The 16782-nt window shown below is 44.6% G+C and overlaps 1 protein-coding gene across 3 annotated transcripts in view; it reads left to right on the forward strand.

Annotated features, from left to right (window-relative positions):
• Positions 1 to 16782, forward strand: part of TMC4 (transmembrane channel like 4) — a 1453434-nt gene that overhangs the window by 319085 nt on the left and 1117567 nt on the right. For all 3 annotated transcript variants that reach the window (XM_073602282.1, XM_073602283.1, XM_073602285.1), the window contains exon 5: positions 9597 to 9676. In XM_073602282.1, the coding sequence (XP_073458383.1) occupies positions 9597 to 9676 (80 nt within the window). The remainder of the gene's footprint in view (positions 1 to 9596; positions 9677 to 16782) is intronic.

Here is a 16782-nt window from a genome sequence, read left to right on the forward strand (position 1 = left end):
CATGATAATATATAGAGAGGTAAAGAATTGCCAAAGAGCATAGCAAAAGTTCAAACATTTGTACCATGTTTGTATTACCTGAGATGCAGTAGTCAGAACTTGCTCACAAGAGTCTCTGGCGTTTCCTGGCTATGCAGCAATTGATGCTATTACTAGCCGGAATATATACGCCTAGAGGCCAGGTGAATACAATCAAGACAATTAGTAATCTGCTTGTTCAATGGGAAGGGGCAGGAGGGGGTGGAGACAGGCGTCAAGGAGCGTCAGCTGACAGCTCCCCTGAACACCCATCACATCGCCCCGGTCCCTGCATCCGTCTCCCACAGGCATCCTCCGGCCGATGCGGCGTCACCGCGTCTAGCGTGGTGACGTCAGACATCGACACGGCTGCCGACACGAAGGTGGGCAGATAGACTGGGCGCTGGAGGTGCCCAGTGCGCATGTGCAGAAGACTACTGTCTCCACAGAAGCGTCCGCCAATGCAACCCTGGATAGGGAGCTGCCCCAAGGGTGGCAAAAGTTGCCACCAAAGGGGCCCCACATGTCGGGGAGCCTCGTGGACCACCAAGAACAGTCAAGCCTGCCCAAATTACCCAAGAAATGACAAGAATGTAGGCACAGCTTAGATGTTGACCCAGGCCACCGGTTACCATCTGTACAAATAGGTTTATTGTTTATACAATATCTGTAGCAGAGAAAAGGTAATAATATACACTTAATGCAGTATAACATTTGCTTGTGATAATAATAGGCAAAAAAACTTTTTTAACAATAAAATACAGAAAAAGTTCATGTGCTCATTTATATACAAACACATACTGTCAGGATTACCAGAGAGAAGGGAAACAGACGAAAAGAGCGAAAAAAAAAAAAAAAAAAGAGAGAAAAAAGAAAGGAAAGAAACTAAAAATAGTGTTAAATGTCTTTGTCAAACGAGCCTGAAGTAAAGCCTGGTAAGAAAGACCTAAAGCTAAAGGCCTCATTGAGGCCAGGGGGCGAGGTGGCATTGAGATGGAATATCCACCTGAGCTCCCATTGGAGGAGGAGTTTGTCAAGATCTCCTCCACGGGTGCCCGGGTGTACTCGAACCAATACCAGTAATTTGATGGTGGGGCAAATGCCATTGTGGGTTTGTAACACATGTCTTCCTAAAGGTACATCAGGGTTGCTGGTTTGCATAGCCCTGATGTGACGATATAATCTTTGCCACAACTCCTGTATAGTCTTGCCCACGTAGAAACAATTGCAACTGCATATCAATAGATAGACAACTGCAGTTGTCTGGCAATTGGAAAAGTGCCTGGGCATATAGCGCATTCCATTGGGTAGGTATATATTCCTTCTAGGATCCATGTATTTACAATATGCACATGAGCCGCACGGAAAAGTTCCCAGCATCTTGCATGGGTCTCCTCTCCCTGATCCCTGAAACTCACTTTTAACTAAAAGGTCAGCCAAAGAGGTGGCACGTCTATATGTTAAGTTGGGAGCGGGAGGTACATATGGTCCCACAGTAGAATGTAAGGAGATGCCAGTATTTGCTGCAAATTTGTCTGATCAATGAATGATCATTGGAATAAGTAGTAATGATACAGCTGTGGGTCTCTGGTGATTTATTTTTGACACTCAATAGTTTGTGTCTGTTGATGTTTTCTGCCCGCTTAAAGGCCCTCTTAAGGTTCTTATGGCTGTATTCTCTATCTAAGAGGCGCCTTTTAAGGTTATTGGCTTCTCCTTTGTAATCTGAGTGATTGGAGCAATTACGCTTAATCCTTAAGTATTGTCCATAGGGAATGGACTGGATAAGGGGTCTGGGATGGAAGCTGGATGAACGAAGGATGGTGTTGCCTGCCTTGCTTGTACTCCCAAAATTCCTACCATGTTTTTCCCTAAGAATCAGGGAAACTTCCCCACTCCCACGCCTTGGTTACCACTCTAGCACCCCATCACCCCACTAACCTCAATGTTGTTAATCTCTCCTCTTACCCTCTCACACAAGATGAAATCTTGGTCCTGCCTAAGGGCCTTACCTTTGTTCCAACGAACAAAATGGATAAATTTGAAGTGATCAAAGACCTTCACCTATACACACGCAAACTTCTCTTAAAAAGTATGTTTGACAAGACTAGACCCGATACGGAGGGTTTTCGAACCCTGAGTGAAAGGCGCGTTTTGAATAACCTCAACTCGTTGCTTGAGGAGAGTGAATCCAGAGATCTCATTGATACTATTGACCTAGAAGCCCTCCTCATGGGTGCTACAACTTCAGGGGCAACTGCCCTCCCTAAAAAATCCTCCCTCAAAAAAACATCCTCACTACATCCTGCACCTAGCTCCAACCAAGGGGTTTCTACCTTTTTAAAGATGACTTGTCAAGAAACTAAAAAACTGAAACCTAAATCTTCCATCTCTGATAACCTTACTAAAAATGAAAAAGCTGCCCTCCATAATCTGCTTAACAATCATGAAATCACTATAAAGGCATCGGACAAAGGGGGAACATAGTCTTGATGGACAATGACAAGTATAGTCATATGTGCATGAAGATTTTAAGCAACCGGGATTGATATCGCCCGGTTGGCCCCGATGTCGTTGAAGCCTTCAAAAATAAGTTCTACGCATTTGTGGATGAGGCATTTCACAACAAGGCTATCTCTAAACAAACTCTTGACTTCATTCTCTACCCATCCTAGGTTGCCAACCTTCTACTCCCTCCCTAAGATCCACAAACACACCAGCGACCCCCCCAGGGAGACCCATAATTTCAGGCAATGGCACCATCACGGAAAACTTGTCACGCCTTGTGGATGAGAACATTAGACCCTTTGTTCTCTCCATACCTTCTTACATAGATGACACCATTCACCTGCTACAAATTATTGAGGGTGTACAGATATCAGAGGGATGTATTTTGGCCGGTATCGACGTGGAAGCTCTTTATAGTTCGATACCCCACTCCAAGGGGCTTGCTTGTATGCAAAGGGTTCTTTCACAGACCAGCCATCATGAAAGCTCCTTCAATGACTTCATTCTGCTATCCTTAGATTTTATTCTTAAACACAATGTTTTTTCTTTCGATGATCGACTCTTCCTCCAGGTGCAGGGCGTAGCCATGGGCACCTGTTGTGCCCCTGGCTATGCCAATCTGTACCTGGGGGAGTGGGAGCGAACCATCTTCTGCAACGAGGATCTCTCTATGTACCTGTGCCACATTGTTATGTGGCACAGGTACATAGATGACATCGTCGTGGTCTGGGATGGACCACCCAGATTACTGGATGATTGCCTGCTGGTCCTAAATCAAAATTAATTTAATCTCAAGTTCACCATGATTGCTGATCCCTCAAGGATCACTTTCTTGGATGTAGAAATATTCAAGAGTGATATTAATATGTTATTGTGTAAGCTATACAGGAAAACCACCGCAGGCAACACCATCCTTCGTTCATCCAGCTTCCCTCCCAGACCCCTTATCCAGTCCATTCCCTATGGACAATACTTAAGGGTTAAGCGTAATTGCTCCAATCACTCAGATTTCAAACGAGAAGCCAATAACCTTAAAAGGCGCCTCTTAGATAGAGGATACAGCCATAAGAACCTAAGAGGGCCTTTAAGCGGGCAAAAAACATCAACAGACACAAACTATTGAGTGTCAAAAATAAATCACCAGAGACCCACAGCTGTATCATTACTACTTATTCCAATGATCATTCATCGATCAGACAAATTTGCAGCAAAAACTGGCATCTCCTTACATCTGATCCCACTGTGGGACCATATGTAACTCCCGCTCCCAACTTAACATATAGACATGCCACCTCTTTGGGTGACCTTTTAGTTAAAAGTGAGTTTCAGGGATCAGGGAGAGGAGACCCATTTTTCTGTGCGGCTCATGTGCATATTGTAAATACATGGATCCTAGAAGGAATATATACCTACCCAATGGAATGCGCTATATGCCCAGGCACTTTTCCAATTGCCAGACAACTGCAGTTGTCTATCTATTGATATGCAGTTGCAATTGTTTCTACGTGGGCAAGACTATACAGGAGTTGTGGCAAAGATTATATCGTCACATCAGGGCTATGCAAACCAGCAACCCTGATGTACCTTTAGGAAGGCATGTGTTACAAACCCACAATGGCATTTGCCCCACCATCAAAGTACTGGTATTGGATCGAGTATACCCGGGCACCCGTGGAGGAGATCTTGACAAACTCCTCCTCCAACGGGAGCTCAGGTGGATATTCCATCTCAATGCCACCTCGCCCCCTGGCCTCAATGAGGCCTTTAGCTTTAGGTCTTTCTTACCAGGCTTTACTTCAGGCTCGTTTGACAAAGACATGTAACACTATTTTTGGTTTCTTTCCTTTCTTCTTTCTCTCTTTTTTTTTTTTTTTTTTTTTTTTCGCTCTTTTCCTCTGTTTCCCTTCTCTCTGGTAATCCTGACAGTATGTGTTTGTATATAAATGAGCACATGAACTTTTTCTGTATTTTATTGTTAAAGTTTTTCTGCCTATTATTATCACAAGCAAATGTTATACTGCATTAAGTGTATATTATTACCTTTTCTCTGCTACAGATATTGTATAAACAATAAACCTATTTGTACAGATGGTAACCGATGGCCTGGGTCAACATTTAAGCTGTGCCTACATTCTTGTCATTTCTTGGATAATTTGGGCAGGCTTGGCTGTTCTTGGTGGTCCACCGAGGCTCCCCGACACGTGGGGCCCCTTTGGTGGCAACTTTTGCCACCCTTGGGGCAGCTCCCTATCCAGGGTTGCATCGGCGGACGCTTCTGTGGAGACAGTAGTATTCCGCACATGCGCACTGTGCACCTCCAGCGCCCAGTCTATCCGCCCACCTTCGTGTCGGCGGCCGTGTCGACGTCTGACAGGTGTTCAGGGGAGCTGTCAGCTGACGCTCCCTGACGCCTGTCTCCGCCCCCTCCTCCCCTTCCCATTGAACAAGCAGATTACTAATTGTCTTGATTGTATTCACCTGGCCTCTAGGCGTATATATCCTGGCTGGTAATAGCATCAATTGCTGCACAGCCAGGAAACGCCAGAGACTTTTGTGAGCAAGTTCTGACTACTGCATCTCAGGTAATACAAACATGGTACAAATGTTTGAACTTTTGCTATGCTCTTTGGCAATTCTTTACCTCTCTATATATTATCATGATCCTTGTCCTTATACCTACATCCTATTATATTTTTAGATACCCGTCTCCCCCTCTTTTGGGGTATCCTCGTGAGCATTGTTGGTCTGCTTCAGAGCAAGCATTACACCTGTCCCCATTTACCTCAGCCATATTTTATCTAAGCTTGTATCTCATACATGGGATCGACTTCATAGTACATGGGATCAATTTCTTAGTTTATCTCAAACCATATGAATTGAGCTTTGAGGCACAGCTGAGTAAATACCCTTGGCCTGACGTTTCATCTACTGATGTGCATGTTTACAAGACTTGAACACACATCTGTAACTACTAATAGATATATATTTTTTTGTCTACTTTTCACATGTGCCATAATATTACCATGCTTAAACCTGTTGTCTGTAAATTATTTACTCTCAATACTGATATATTACTCCCTCCCCCTTCCCTTTTCTCTAGAATATGGAATAGTCTGCTTTTCTATTAACCTTGAAGAAGGATATATATGTCAAAAACATTTCTTTTTGGTTTCCGAAACATGTCCGTGATTTAAGTCTAGCAGCTACTCCTATCTCCAATTGAGATGTATCATTGTTTTTATATTTTTTGTACATTTTCATTGTCACATCTTTCTATTTTGTATTAATAAAGTGAATATATTTTTATACATAAGTTAGGTGTGCCCTAATTTACATTCCCTCTGTGTCCACATTATCTCCGGGGCCTAATCTCTTTTCCTGTACTGGATAAGGTGTCACTATGTCTGTAAGTAGAGTGGAATACACATGTGGCTTTGCATTTAAATGGATATTTTCACACCTGATGCACTAAGCAGAATTGGCATGATTGCTTTCAATAAATATAATAGGATACAGCAAGTCTGCTTAGTACATAAGGTGGCACTGGATCTGCAAAAAGAGTGGAATACACATATGGCTTTGCATTCAAATGGAAATGTTCACACATTATGTACTAAGCATTAGGGATGAGCTTCGAGTTCGAGTCGAACTCATGTTCGACTCGAACATTGGCTGTTCGCAAGTTCGCCGAACAGCGAACAATTTGGGGTGTTCGCGGCAAATTCGAATGACGCGGAACACCCTTTAAAAGTCTATGGGAGAAATCAAAAGTGCTAATTTTAAAGGCTAATATGCAAGTTATTGTCATAAAAAGTGTTTGGGGACCTGGGTCCTGCCCCAGGGGACATGGATCAATGCAAAAAAAAGTTTTAAAAACGGCCGTTTTTTCAGGAGCAGTGATTTTAATAATGCTTAAAGTCAAACAATAAAAGTGTAATATCCCTTTAAATTTCGTACCTGGGGGGTGTCTATAGTATGCCTGTAAAGGGGCGCATGTTTCCTGTGTTTAGAACAGTCTGATAGCAAAATGACATTTTGAAGGAAAAAACTCATTTAAAACTACCCGCGGCTATTGCATTGCCGACAATACACATAGAAGTTCATTGATAAAAACGGCATGGGAATTCCCCAAAGGGGAACCCCGAACCAAAATTAAAAAAAAAAAAATGACGTGGGAGTCCCCCTAAATTCCATACCAGGCCCTTCAGGTCTGATATGGATATTAAGGGGAACCCCGGCCAAAATAAAAAAAAAAATGACATGGGGTTCCCCCTAAATTTCATACCAGACCCTTCAGGTCTGGTATGGATTTTAAGGGGAACCCCGCGCCAAAAAAAAAAAAAAAAAAAAACGGCGTGGGGTCCCCCCAAAAATCCATACCAGACCCTTATCCGAGCACGCAACCTGGTAGGCCGCAGGAAAAGAGGGGGGGACGAGAGTGCGGCCCCCCCCTCCTGAACCGTACCAGGCCACAAGCGCTCCACATTGGGAGGGTGCTTTGGGGTAGCCCCCCAAAACACCTTGTCCCCATGTTGATGAGGACAAGGGCCTCATCCCCACAACCCTGGCCGGTGGTTGTGGGGGTTTGCGGGCCGGGGGCTTATCGGAATCTGGAAGCCCCCTTTAACAAGGGGACCCCCAGATCCCGGCCCCCCCCTGTGTGAAATGGTAAGGGGGTACTTACCCCTACCATTTCACTAAAAAACTGTCAAAAATGTTAAAAATGACAAGAGACAGTTTTTGACAATTCCTTTATTTAAATACTTCTTCTTTCTTCTATCTTCCTTCATCTTCTGGTTCTTCTGGTTCTTCTGGCTCTTCTGGTTCTTCCTCCGGCGTTCTCGTCCAGCATCTCCTCCGCGGCGTCTTCTATCTTCTTCTCCTCGGGCCGCTCCGCACCCATGGCATGGGGGGAGGCTCCCGCTCTTCTCTTCTTCTTTATCTTCTTCTCTTCTTCTTTTCTTCTCTTCTTCATTTTCTTCTCCGGGCCGCTCCGCACCCATGCTGGCATGGAGGGAGGCTCCCGCTGTGTGACGGCGCTCCTCGTCTGACAGTTCTTAAATAACGGGGGGCGGGGCCACCCGGTGACCCCGCCCCCCTCTTACGCACAGTGACTTGACGGGACTTCCCTGTGACGTCACGGGGAATGCCACAGGGAAGTCCCGTCATGTCCCGTGCGTCAGAGGGGGGCGGGGTCACCGGGTGGCCCCACCCCCCGTTATTTAAGAACTGTCAGACGAGGAGCGCCGTCACACAGCGGGAGCCTCCCTCCATGCCAGCATGGGTGCGGAGTGGCCCGGAGAAGAAAATGAAGAGGAGAAGAAGAGAAGAAGAGAAGAAGATGAAGAGAAGAGCGGGAGCCTTCCCCCATGCCATGGGTGCGGAGCGGCCCGAGGAGAAAAAGATGCCGCGGAGGAGATGCTGGACGAGAACGCCGGAGGAAGAACCAGAAGAGCCAGAAGAACCAGAAGATGAAGGAAGATAGAAGAAAGAAGAAGTATTTAAATAAAGGAATTGTCAAAAACTGTCTCTTGTCATTTTTAACATTTTTGACAGTTTTTTAGTGAAATGGTAGGGGTACTTTTGTACCACCTTACCATTTCACACAGGGGGGGGGTGGGATCTGGGGGTCCCCTTGTTAAAGGGGGCTTCCAGATTCCGATAAGCCCCCCGCCCGCAGACCCCCACAACCACCGGCCAGGGTTGTGGGGATGAGGCCCTTGTCCTCATCAACATGGGGACAAGGTGTTTTGGGGGGCTACCCCAAAGCACCCTCCCAATGTTGAGGGCATGTGGCCTGGTACGGTTCAGGAGGGGGGGGCCACACTCTCGTCCCCCCCTCTTTTCCTGCGGCCTGCCAGGTTGCGTGCTCGGATAAGGGTCTGGTATGGAATTTAGGGGGAACCCCACGTCATTTTTTTTTTAAATTTTGGCCGGGGTTCCCCTTAATATCCATACCAGACCTGAAGGGCCTGGTATGGAATTTAGGGGGACTCCCACGTCTTTTTTTTTTTTAATTTTGGTTCGGGGTTCCCCTTTGGGGAATTCCCATGCCGTTTTTATCAATGAACTTCTATGTGTTTTGTCGGCAATGCAATAGCCGCGGGTAGTTTTAAATGAGTTTTTTCCTTCAAAATGTCATTTTGCTATCAGACTGTTCTAAACACAGGAAACATGCGCCCCTTTACAGGCATACTATAGACACCCCCCAGGTACGAAATTTAAAGGGATATTACACTTTTATTGTTTGACTTTAAGCATTATTAAAATCACTGCTCCTGAAAAAACGGCCGTTTTTAAAACTTTTTTTTGCATTGATCCATGTCCCCTGGGGCAGGACCCAGGTCCCCAAACATTTTTTATGACAATAACTTGCATATTAGCCTTTAAAATTAGCACTTTTGATTATTCATGTTCGTGTCCCATAGACTTTAATGGTGTTCGCACGAACATTTTTCCTGTTCGCATGTTCTGGTGCGAACCGAACAGGGGGGTGTTCGGCTTATCCCTACTAAGCATAACTGTTATGATTGCTTTCAACACATGCCCCAGGATAAAGCACATCTGCTTAGTACATAAAGAATCACTGTGTCTGCAACTAGAGTGGAACAAGAGTGGAATACACATATGGCTGTATATTCAAATGGAAATGTGCACACCTGATGCACTAAGCAGAATTTGCATGATTGCTTTCAACAAATACACCAGGATCAAGTCTGGGTGTCGGATCAAGCCACCGACACCCAAAAGCAGACTTGCTTTTGGGTGTCGGTGGCTTGGTGCTACTATTTGCATAAGGATTTTGACTAAAGCAGCATTTTTCTGAGGCCAGTCACTGTAATAACATATTTACCAGTGATAAAGGCAAATTCTATTTTTTCTATTGGCACAAGCAGCTGGGGACATACAGTGTAATATATATGCATTTAGACTCTATATTCCAAATTTGTTTTAGATTCATGTTTGATTAACCTAAAGTTATCTGGAAGTACGCAGAAACGAAATGCATACTTGAGATTACTCCAGCAAGTGTAAAAGATTAGTCATAAATGGGTATTGTTTTTCTGTAGATGACTGTTTCAACTACAGACCCAGTCTTCATGGACTAGAAAGATATTACAGATTCATCATGGACATTCTGATGGGAACGGTGAGCTTTTAATTAAACATCTAATAAATGCATGTTTGTTGTTTTTTGCTTGTTTCTCAATCAAAATGATTGGTTTAGAATACCTTCTATACTACTACAAATTAATAAATACCAAACCTATAGCACTTAGTTGGTTTCAATATCCAAAACCTGGATTTCAGTTTAGGATAAATTATATTATACAAAACTTTGTAGGCAGGTGCTTACAGAGTAATGTGGCATATGTCTTTGCTTGCTATATTTCATAAAGTTATACTTTTCTTTATGTAAAAAAGTGGGGTCTGCGCCAAATGGACAAGAAAATCTCCAACTCTACTAAGCTGCAGTCGTCCAATGGCAAAAAATGCCTTATGCCGCGTACACACGGTCTGACTTTTCGGCTACAAAAGTCCGACAGACTTTCAACGGACTTTTGGCGGACTTGCGGTGGACTTTCTAACGAACGGACTTAACTACATATGATCACAGAAAAGTCCCGACGGATTCGTACGTGATGACTTACGACCGGACTAAAATAAGGAAGTTGATAGCCAGTAGCCAATAGCTGCCCTAGCGTGGGTTTTTGTCCGTCGGACTAGCATACAGACGAGCAGATTTCTGGGTCCGGCGGAGTTACAATGTAAAGATTTGAAGCATGTTCCAAATCTAAAGTCCATCAGATTTATGACTGGAAAAGTCTGCTGAAGGTCCGGTGAAGCCCACACGCGATCGGATTGTCCGCCGGCTTTGGTCCGTCAGACCAGTCCGGTCGAAAAGTCCGTCCGTGTGTACGCGGCATTAGTAAAACAACAAAAAGCGTGACAGCATGTAAGCGAGGGAATTAGCGTGGCTGTATTATAGAGGGAATCGCACTGTGTGATTTTGTAAATGAAGTAACTTTAATTGCAGGATAAGCAGCAGTAGAAAATTTGATTTACAAAAGTGGAGTGAACAGTTCTCTTGTTAGCATATAAGGCACAGATTCACAGTACATTACCAAAGATACAGAATGCTGCTCAGTAAACTGGCACTGTAGTTATTATTCCTCTCTCCCATGGTATACAAGGCACATATTGATTACTTACCATAGGCTGGTGTCCATAAGCAGGTTCCACCGATGCAGCAGAGATGACTTAACAGGAAGATACACTGTCCCTTGTGATATTCTATCACAAGCACAGCAGCAGTGTTGATAGGCAGGACTCCTGGGGATCCCTGTTCTGTCCTTGCAGGCTGGAATACTCTCACTGAGTAAAGCCTTAAAGCTTAGCTTTCCCTCACAAGCAGGGTATCTGCCCCTCTCTAATCCCACACATATATTCACAAAATGGTGGCTGGGCTCTGTCTTTTATATCAGAGCTAGTAGACAAAATCTTGGTAGACAAAATCTTGAGGGAACTTGTTCCCAGTCAGAACATGAGGCTTCCCCAAGATGGCTGCTGGAGACAAGTTCAGAGAACGCTACAGCCTCAACAGGATTTCACAAAACAGCAGGAAAACACAAACATTACAAATCTGCATATAAAATGACATTTCTGCATAAGAAAGTGAGTATGATACAATTGTAGTCCCACGTCTCCTCTCAGCTAGCAAGACTGTCCTGTTACAGTTAACTGTATGTGAGGAGGCTACCTACATCTTCCCCCTACTTAAAGAATGCAGTCCTCGGCATTCACCTAGGTAAAGGCAATTAAACAGAGATTGCTCGGTTTAATTGCCTTTACCTAGGTGAACAAGCAGAAAAACAGTCAACAGTCATAAGCTTGACAGGTTTCAGTCCCCTGGTAGTGTGCCTGGGTAAGCGAGGCTCTAGAACTTGTAACTGTCAATCTCCCTCTGGGGACACAGGGCACAGTTCCTCTGCATCAGGATCAACAGACGACACTTCATCCACAAGAGGCTCAGTTTCAACAGGAGCAGAAGAAGCCTGATTACCTGTAGCTCTCTCAGCTGAGGATAAATCCTCTACTGGTGGCAGAGAGGGTAGGTACCACTCTGCACAATCACCATTGAGGATCTCCTGGCTGCTGTTGCCTCTGATGTGTCTGGGGTTTCACAGCAAGACCCTGTCTCCCGGTTTTAGCAGGCAGCAAGTTGTCAGTGCTTTTGTCAGCCAGATCCTGATGCCTCCCCAGCACCATTTGTTTAGCTTGGGCTAGGCAATGCCAGTGGTCTTGGACCCACTCATCATTGGTCCTTGATGTGATGTGCTTTGGAGTTTCCAATAATAGGTCCCCAAGTAAATGGCCGCAACGGCCAAACATGAAAAAATGGGGAGTATATCCAGTTGCTCTATGCAACTGATTATAAGCCCAGACAACATCACCAACATACTGTGGCCATCTTTTCCATTCCTCTTTCTCCAAGGTGCAAATCAATCCCAACAGTGTGTGATTAAAGCGCTCACAGACACCATTCCCTTGGGGATGATAGAAGGTGGTATGAGATTTTCAAATGCCACTAAGGTGACACAGTTCAGAAAACACCTGAGATTCAAAGTTTGGGTCTTGGTCAAACAAAATCCTCTTGGGGCACCCATAGGGTTGCACCACATGTTTCCAGAACAGTTTAGCTGTGGTAATGGCAGTCTGATCCTTGGTTGGCATGACAATGGCGAACTGGTAATGGCAAACCCCAAAGTAGTCCACAAACACTAAGGCATAGCGGAACCCAGATATTTCAGCCACTGTCAAAAAGTCCATGGTCAGTAATTCAAAGGCCTCTCCTGTGCTCGCCATCAGAGCGGTGGTTTTCTCTGCTTTTCCCTTGTGAGTGGCACAACTCTGACACACCTTTAGCACTTACTTAGTCAGTCCAGGACAAAAAATGTACTTACGAAGAAAAGCCTCTGTCAGTTCAGCACAAAAGTGTCCTCCAGTACAGTGAAAGACCTGACAGACCTGTATGGCCTCCGACTGAAGGATGATCAGTTGATGGATAATCCGTGGTTCTCCTGGTATGCGTGTCTTTTGGTACAAGAGTCCATTATATCCTTACAACTTATTCCACTGCTTAAAAAGCTGATACAAAGTTGACGAGAGCCTTCTTCGCTCCCCTAGTCTGGTTTTCTATTCCTGTCCTAATATTTCATGAGCTGACCAAAGTCGGGGTTTTCCCACAACCTCATACTCTTTAAACTTTTGATCTATATCCTCCTCAGGCTGGTTATGACAAAACCTTGAGAGGACGTCAGCATTGCCATTGGAGTGCCCTGGCTTGTAGTGAATAGTATAGTTGAACCAGGCAAGCTAGGCCAAGCAGCGTTGCTCCAAGGTCCCAAGTTTAACAGTTTCTAGTTAGGCAAGAGGGTTATTGTCAGTATAGATGTCCACTTGTCCACCTACCAAATACTTAGCAAACTTTTCGGTGATAGCCCAGACTACGGCTAACAGCTCCAGTTTAAAAGAGCTGTAGTTGGCTTGATTACATTCTGTGGGTCACAAGCCACAACTAGCGTATGCTTTCACTCATTAAGTCCCATTTTGCTCCTGAGCAAGCAAAGCCCCCAAGCCTTGGAGGCTGCCATCGGTGTACACCTAGATGGGTTTACGGTAGTCAGCATAAGCTAGTTTGAGCGCAGAAGTCCACTTTGCCTTGAGGGTCTCAAAAGCTTCACTTTATGCTGCCCCCAACTCTCATTAATACTTGGTGAAGATTTCCTTTTTGATGGGCAGGTTGACCACACAGCAACTGGGTGAGTGGGGCTGCAACACTAGCAAAGTTCGGAATGAACATGCGGTAATAACCCACAAGCCCCAAGAAGGAGCGAAGCTCTGTTACCATTTTTGGGTTAGTCCAAGCCTGCACAGCCTGAATTTTATCTGGATCAGGGGAAACCCCCTTTGCCTCAACCACATGCCCCAAATAGTGAATTTTGGTCTTCATAAGATGACATTTTTCTTTTTTGCGTCTAAGGAGGTGTTCCAGCCTGGGGAAAAAAATGTAAAACTCAACCGCTACAAATACTGTAGCTCCTGACTTTTAATATATGGACATTTACTTGTCCAGGGAGCCCGCAATGTTGGAACCCCAGCTGATCTTCGGATCGGTTGTCGGGTGCTGCCACCAACATCTCCACTAAGGGAATCCATCAGTGAAGCCTTTCTGCTTCACAGACGGTTCCCTACTGTGCATGAGTGAAGCACACTGTGCTTTCTAATTGGCCCGGTGGTGGAGGAAGGAGGAGGGGGCCGAACTTCTGAGGGACAGCGCTGTGGCACCGGCTCCAGAAGTGGGAAAGGGGGACCTGGCAAAAAACAGGTCCCTGTTCCCCCCTCCCTCCTGAAAGGTACCAAATGTGGCACCAGAGGGGGGAAAGGAAGCAAATAAACGTAAGTTTCACTTTTGGGTAGAACTCCACTTTAAGTCCATGTTGAGCTAGCTGAGAGAGGACTTGATCCAAATGCTTCAAATGGTCCTCAAACGTTTTGGAAAAGATGATGACATCATCAAAGTAAATCAGAAAGGAGTCAAAGTTCGAGTCTCCCAAGCAACGTTCCATTAGCCTTTGGAAAGTGCTGGGGGCATTAGTCAGGCCAGAAGGCATACGATTAAACTCGTATAGTCCCAGAGGGGTAATAAAGGCTGTTTTTTCACCCGGGTGACCCCGCCCCCCTCTGACAACACGGGAAAAGCCACAGGGAAGTCCTGTGAATTCCCCGTGCGTCAGAGGAGGGCGGGGTCACTGGGTGGCCCCGCCCTCCGTTATATAAGAAGTGTAAGAAGAAGCCAAGCGTCACACGGCTGAAGACTCCCACTGAGGCGGATTGTGCGGACGGAGCGGAGAAGAAGCCGCGGAGGAAGAAGAAGATGGAGAAGAAGAAGATGGAGAAGAAGATGAAGGAAGAAGAAGAACACCGAAAGAAAACCAGAAGAAAGAAGATGGAAGAAGAAGAAATGAATAAAGGACTTGTCAAAAACTGTCTCTTGTGTTTTTTAAACTTTTTGACACTTTTTTTGTGAAATGGTAGGGGCACATTTGTACCCCATTACCAATTCACACGGGGGGGCGGGATCTGGGGGTCCCCTTGTTAAAGGGGGCTTCCAGATTCCGATAAGCTCCCCGCCCACAGACCCCCACAACCACCGGCCAAGTGTTGTGGGGATGAGGCCCTTCTCCCCATCAGCATGGGGAAAGGTGCTTTGGGGGCTACCTCAAAACACCCTCCCAATGTTGAGGGCATGTGGCCTGGTATGGTTCAGGAGGGGGGCGCTCTCTTGTCCCCCCCTCTTTTCCTGCGGCCTGCCAGGTTGCGTGCTCGGATAAGAGTCTGGTATGGATTTTTGGGGGACCCCACGCCATTTTTGTAAAAATTTTGGCACGGGGTTCCCCTTAATATCCATACCAGACCTGAAGGGCCTGGTATGGAATTTAGGGGGACCCCCACACCATTTTTTTTTTTTTTTTAAATTTTTATTTGGGGTTCCCCTGTGGTTAAATCCCATGCCGTTTTTATCAAAGAACTTTTATGTGTATTGTCGGACCGACAATTCATTATAGCCGCGAGTAGGTTTAAATTACTTTTATGTGTACATTAATAGCCGCGAGTCGTTTTAAATAACTTTTTTTCCTTTGAAATGTCATTTTGCAGTCAGACTGTTCTAAACATGGGAAACATGCACCCCTTTACAGGCATACTATAGACACCCCCCCAGGTACGAAATTTAAAGGAATATTACACTGTTATTGTTTCACTTTAAGCATTATTAAAATCACTGCTCCCGAAAAAACGTCCGTTTTTAAAAATTCTTTTTGCATTGATACATGTCCCCTGGGGCAGGACCCAGGTCCCCGAACACTTTTTATGACAATACCATGCATATAAGCCTTTAAAATTAACACTTTTGATTTCTCCCATAGACTTTTAAAGGGTGTTCCGCGGCTTTCGAATTTGCCGCGAACACCCCAAATTGTTCGCTGTTCGGCGAACTGGCGAACAGCCGATGTTCGAGTCAAACATGAGTTCGACTCAAACTCGAAGTTCATCCCTAGTGGAAAAATACTGAGCCTGGCCTAAGGCCATTAGGGATTCTTCGACTCGTGGCAGCAGGTAAGCATCTCGATGAGTACATGAGTTCAGTCTGAGATAATCCACACAAAAATGTAAATTTCCACATTTTTTTTTTGGACAATTACTATGGGAGCTGCCCAAGGACTGCAACCCTCTTGTATTCCTGCCCCCATAGCATTTCTCGTAGTAGGAACAAAAAGGAAAAAAGGTGGGACTTTATATGAGGCATGCATCCCAGGAGATAACACGATAACAATGAATATGGCAGGTACCTAAAATAATGATAGAACTAAAAACATTGCATGAAAGCATTACATGACATCAATTGGCATTCAATGGTTTAATTGTATAAAAAATATGACAGAAGTAAAAATCACATAATTAGTTCATACTGTAAATACTGTAAAAAAACAAATTAATTTATGCCATGTCTCTATAGTAAGTAACTGTATCCCTGATTGATTGGTAAAATCCAATTGATATATAAGGTAAAATAATAATGCAATTATAAAAATAAGGGGGCAACTATTGGCTCTTAATCCCATAATATAGCAACATAATTAGTTCATACTGTAAACATTGTAGATTACCAAATTCATTGAAGCGTGTCTCCATGATAAATAGTTGTAGCCGTGATTGGTTGGTACAATCCAATTGGTATGTAGGGTAGTTAGTGGTAATGTAGTATAAGCGCAAGGGCATCTATTGGCTCAACGCATTTCGTGGCGATTGCCACTCTTCAGGAGCAGGTATGAGGTAGGTGTCTATGATTATTAAAACATATATATTAAAAAAGATTATAAATGTTGAGGAAGAGGAGGGAGGGGAAAAAGGGGGATAAACCCAATTTCCTAAAACTACTTACAAATATTCCTATGAGTTTGGGCATAGGTATGGAGGGCTGGAGGCTGACTGAAGAGACATCAGCCCCTGGGAGCTGAGGTGGACTAACTCAGATATACAGCGATGGAAGTCCAGTAAGAGTTGGAAGTCCCCAGGGATGTACCCCCATGAGTTTCAAAATTGGTGTGATCCACGTAGTAGCCTTCTATAAAGGAGGGGATATATGGTAAAATATAAATAGAACGTGGAAATATATAGTAGGTGACTAGTAGG

The sequence above is a fragment of the Aquarana catesbeiana genome, linkage group LG10 (assembly GCF_042186555.1).
Source record: "Aquarana catesbeiana isolate 2022-GZ linkage group LG10, ASM4218655v1, whole genome shotgun sequence".
Classification (NCBI taxonomy): domain Eukaryota; kingdom Metazoa; phylum Chordata; class Amphibia; order Anura; family Ranidae; genus Aquarana; species Aquarana catesbeiana.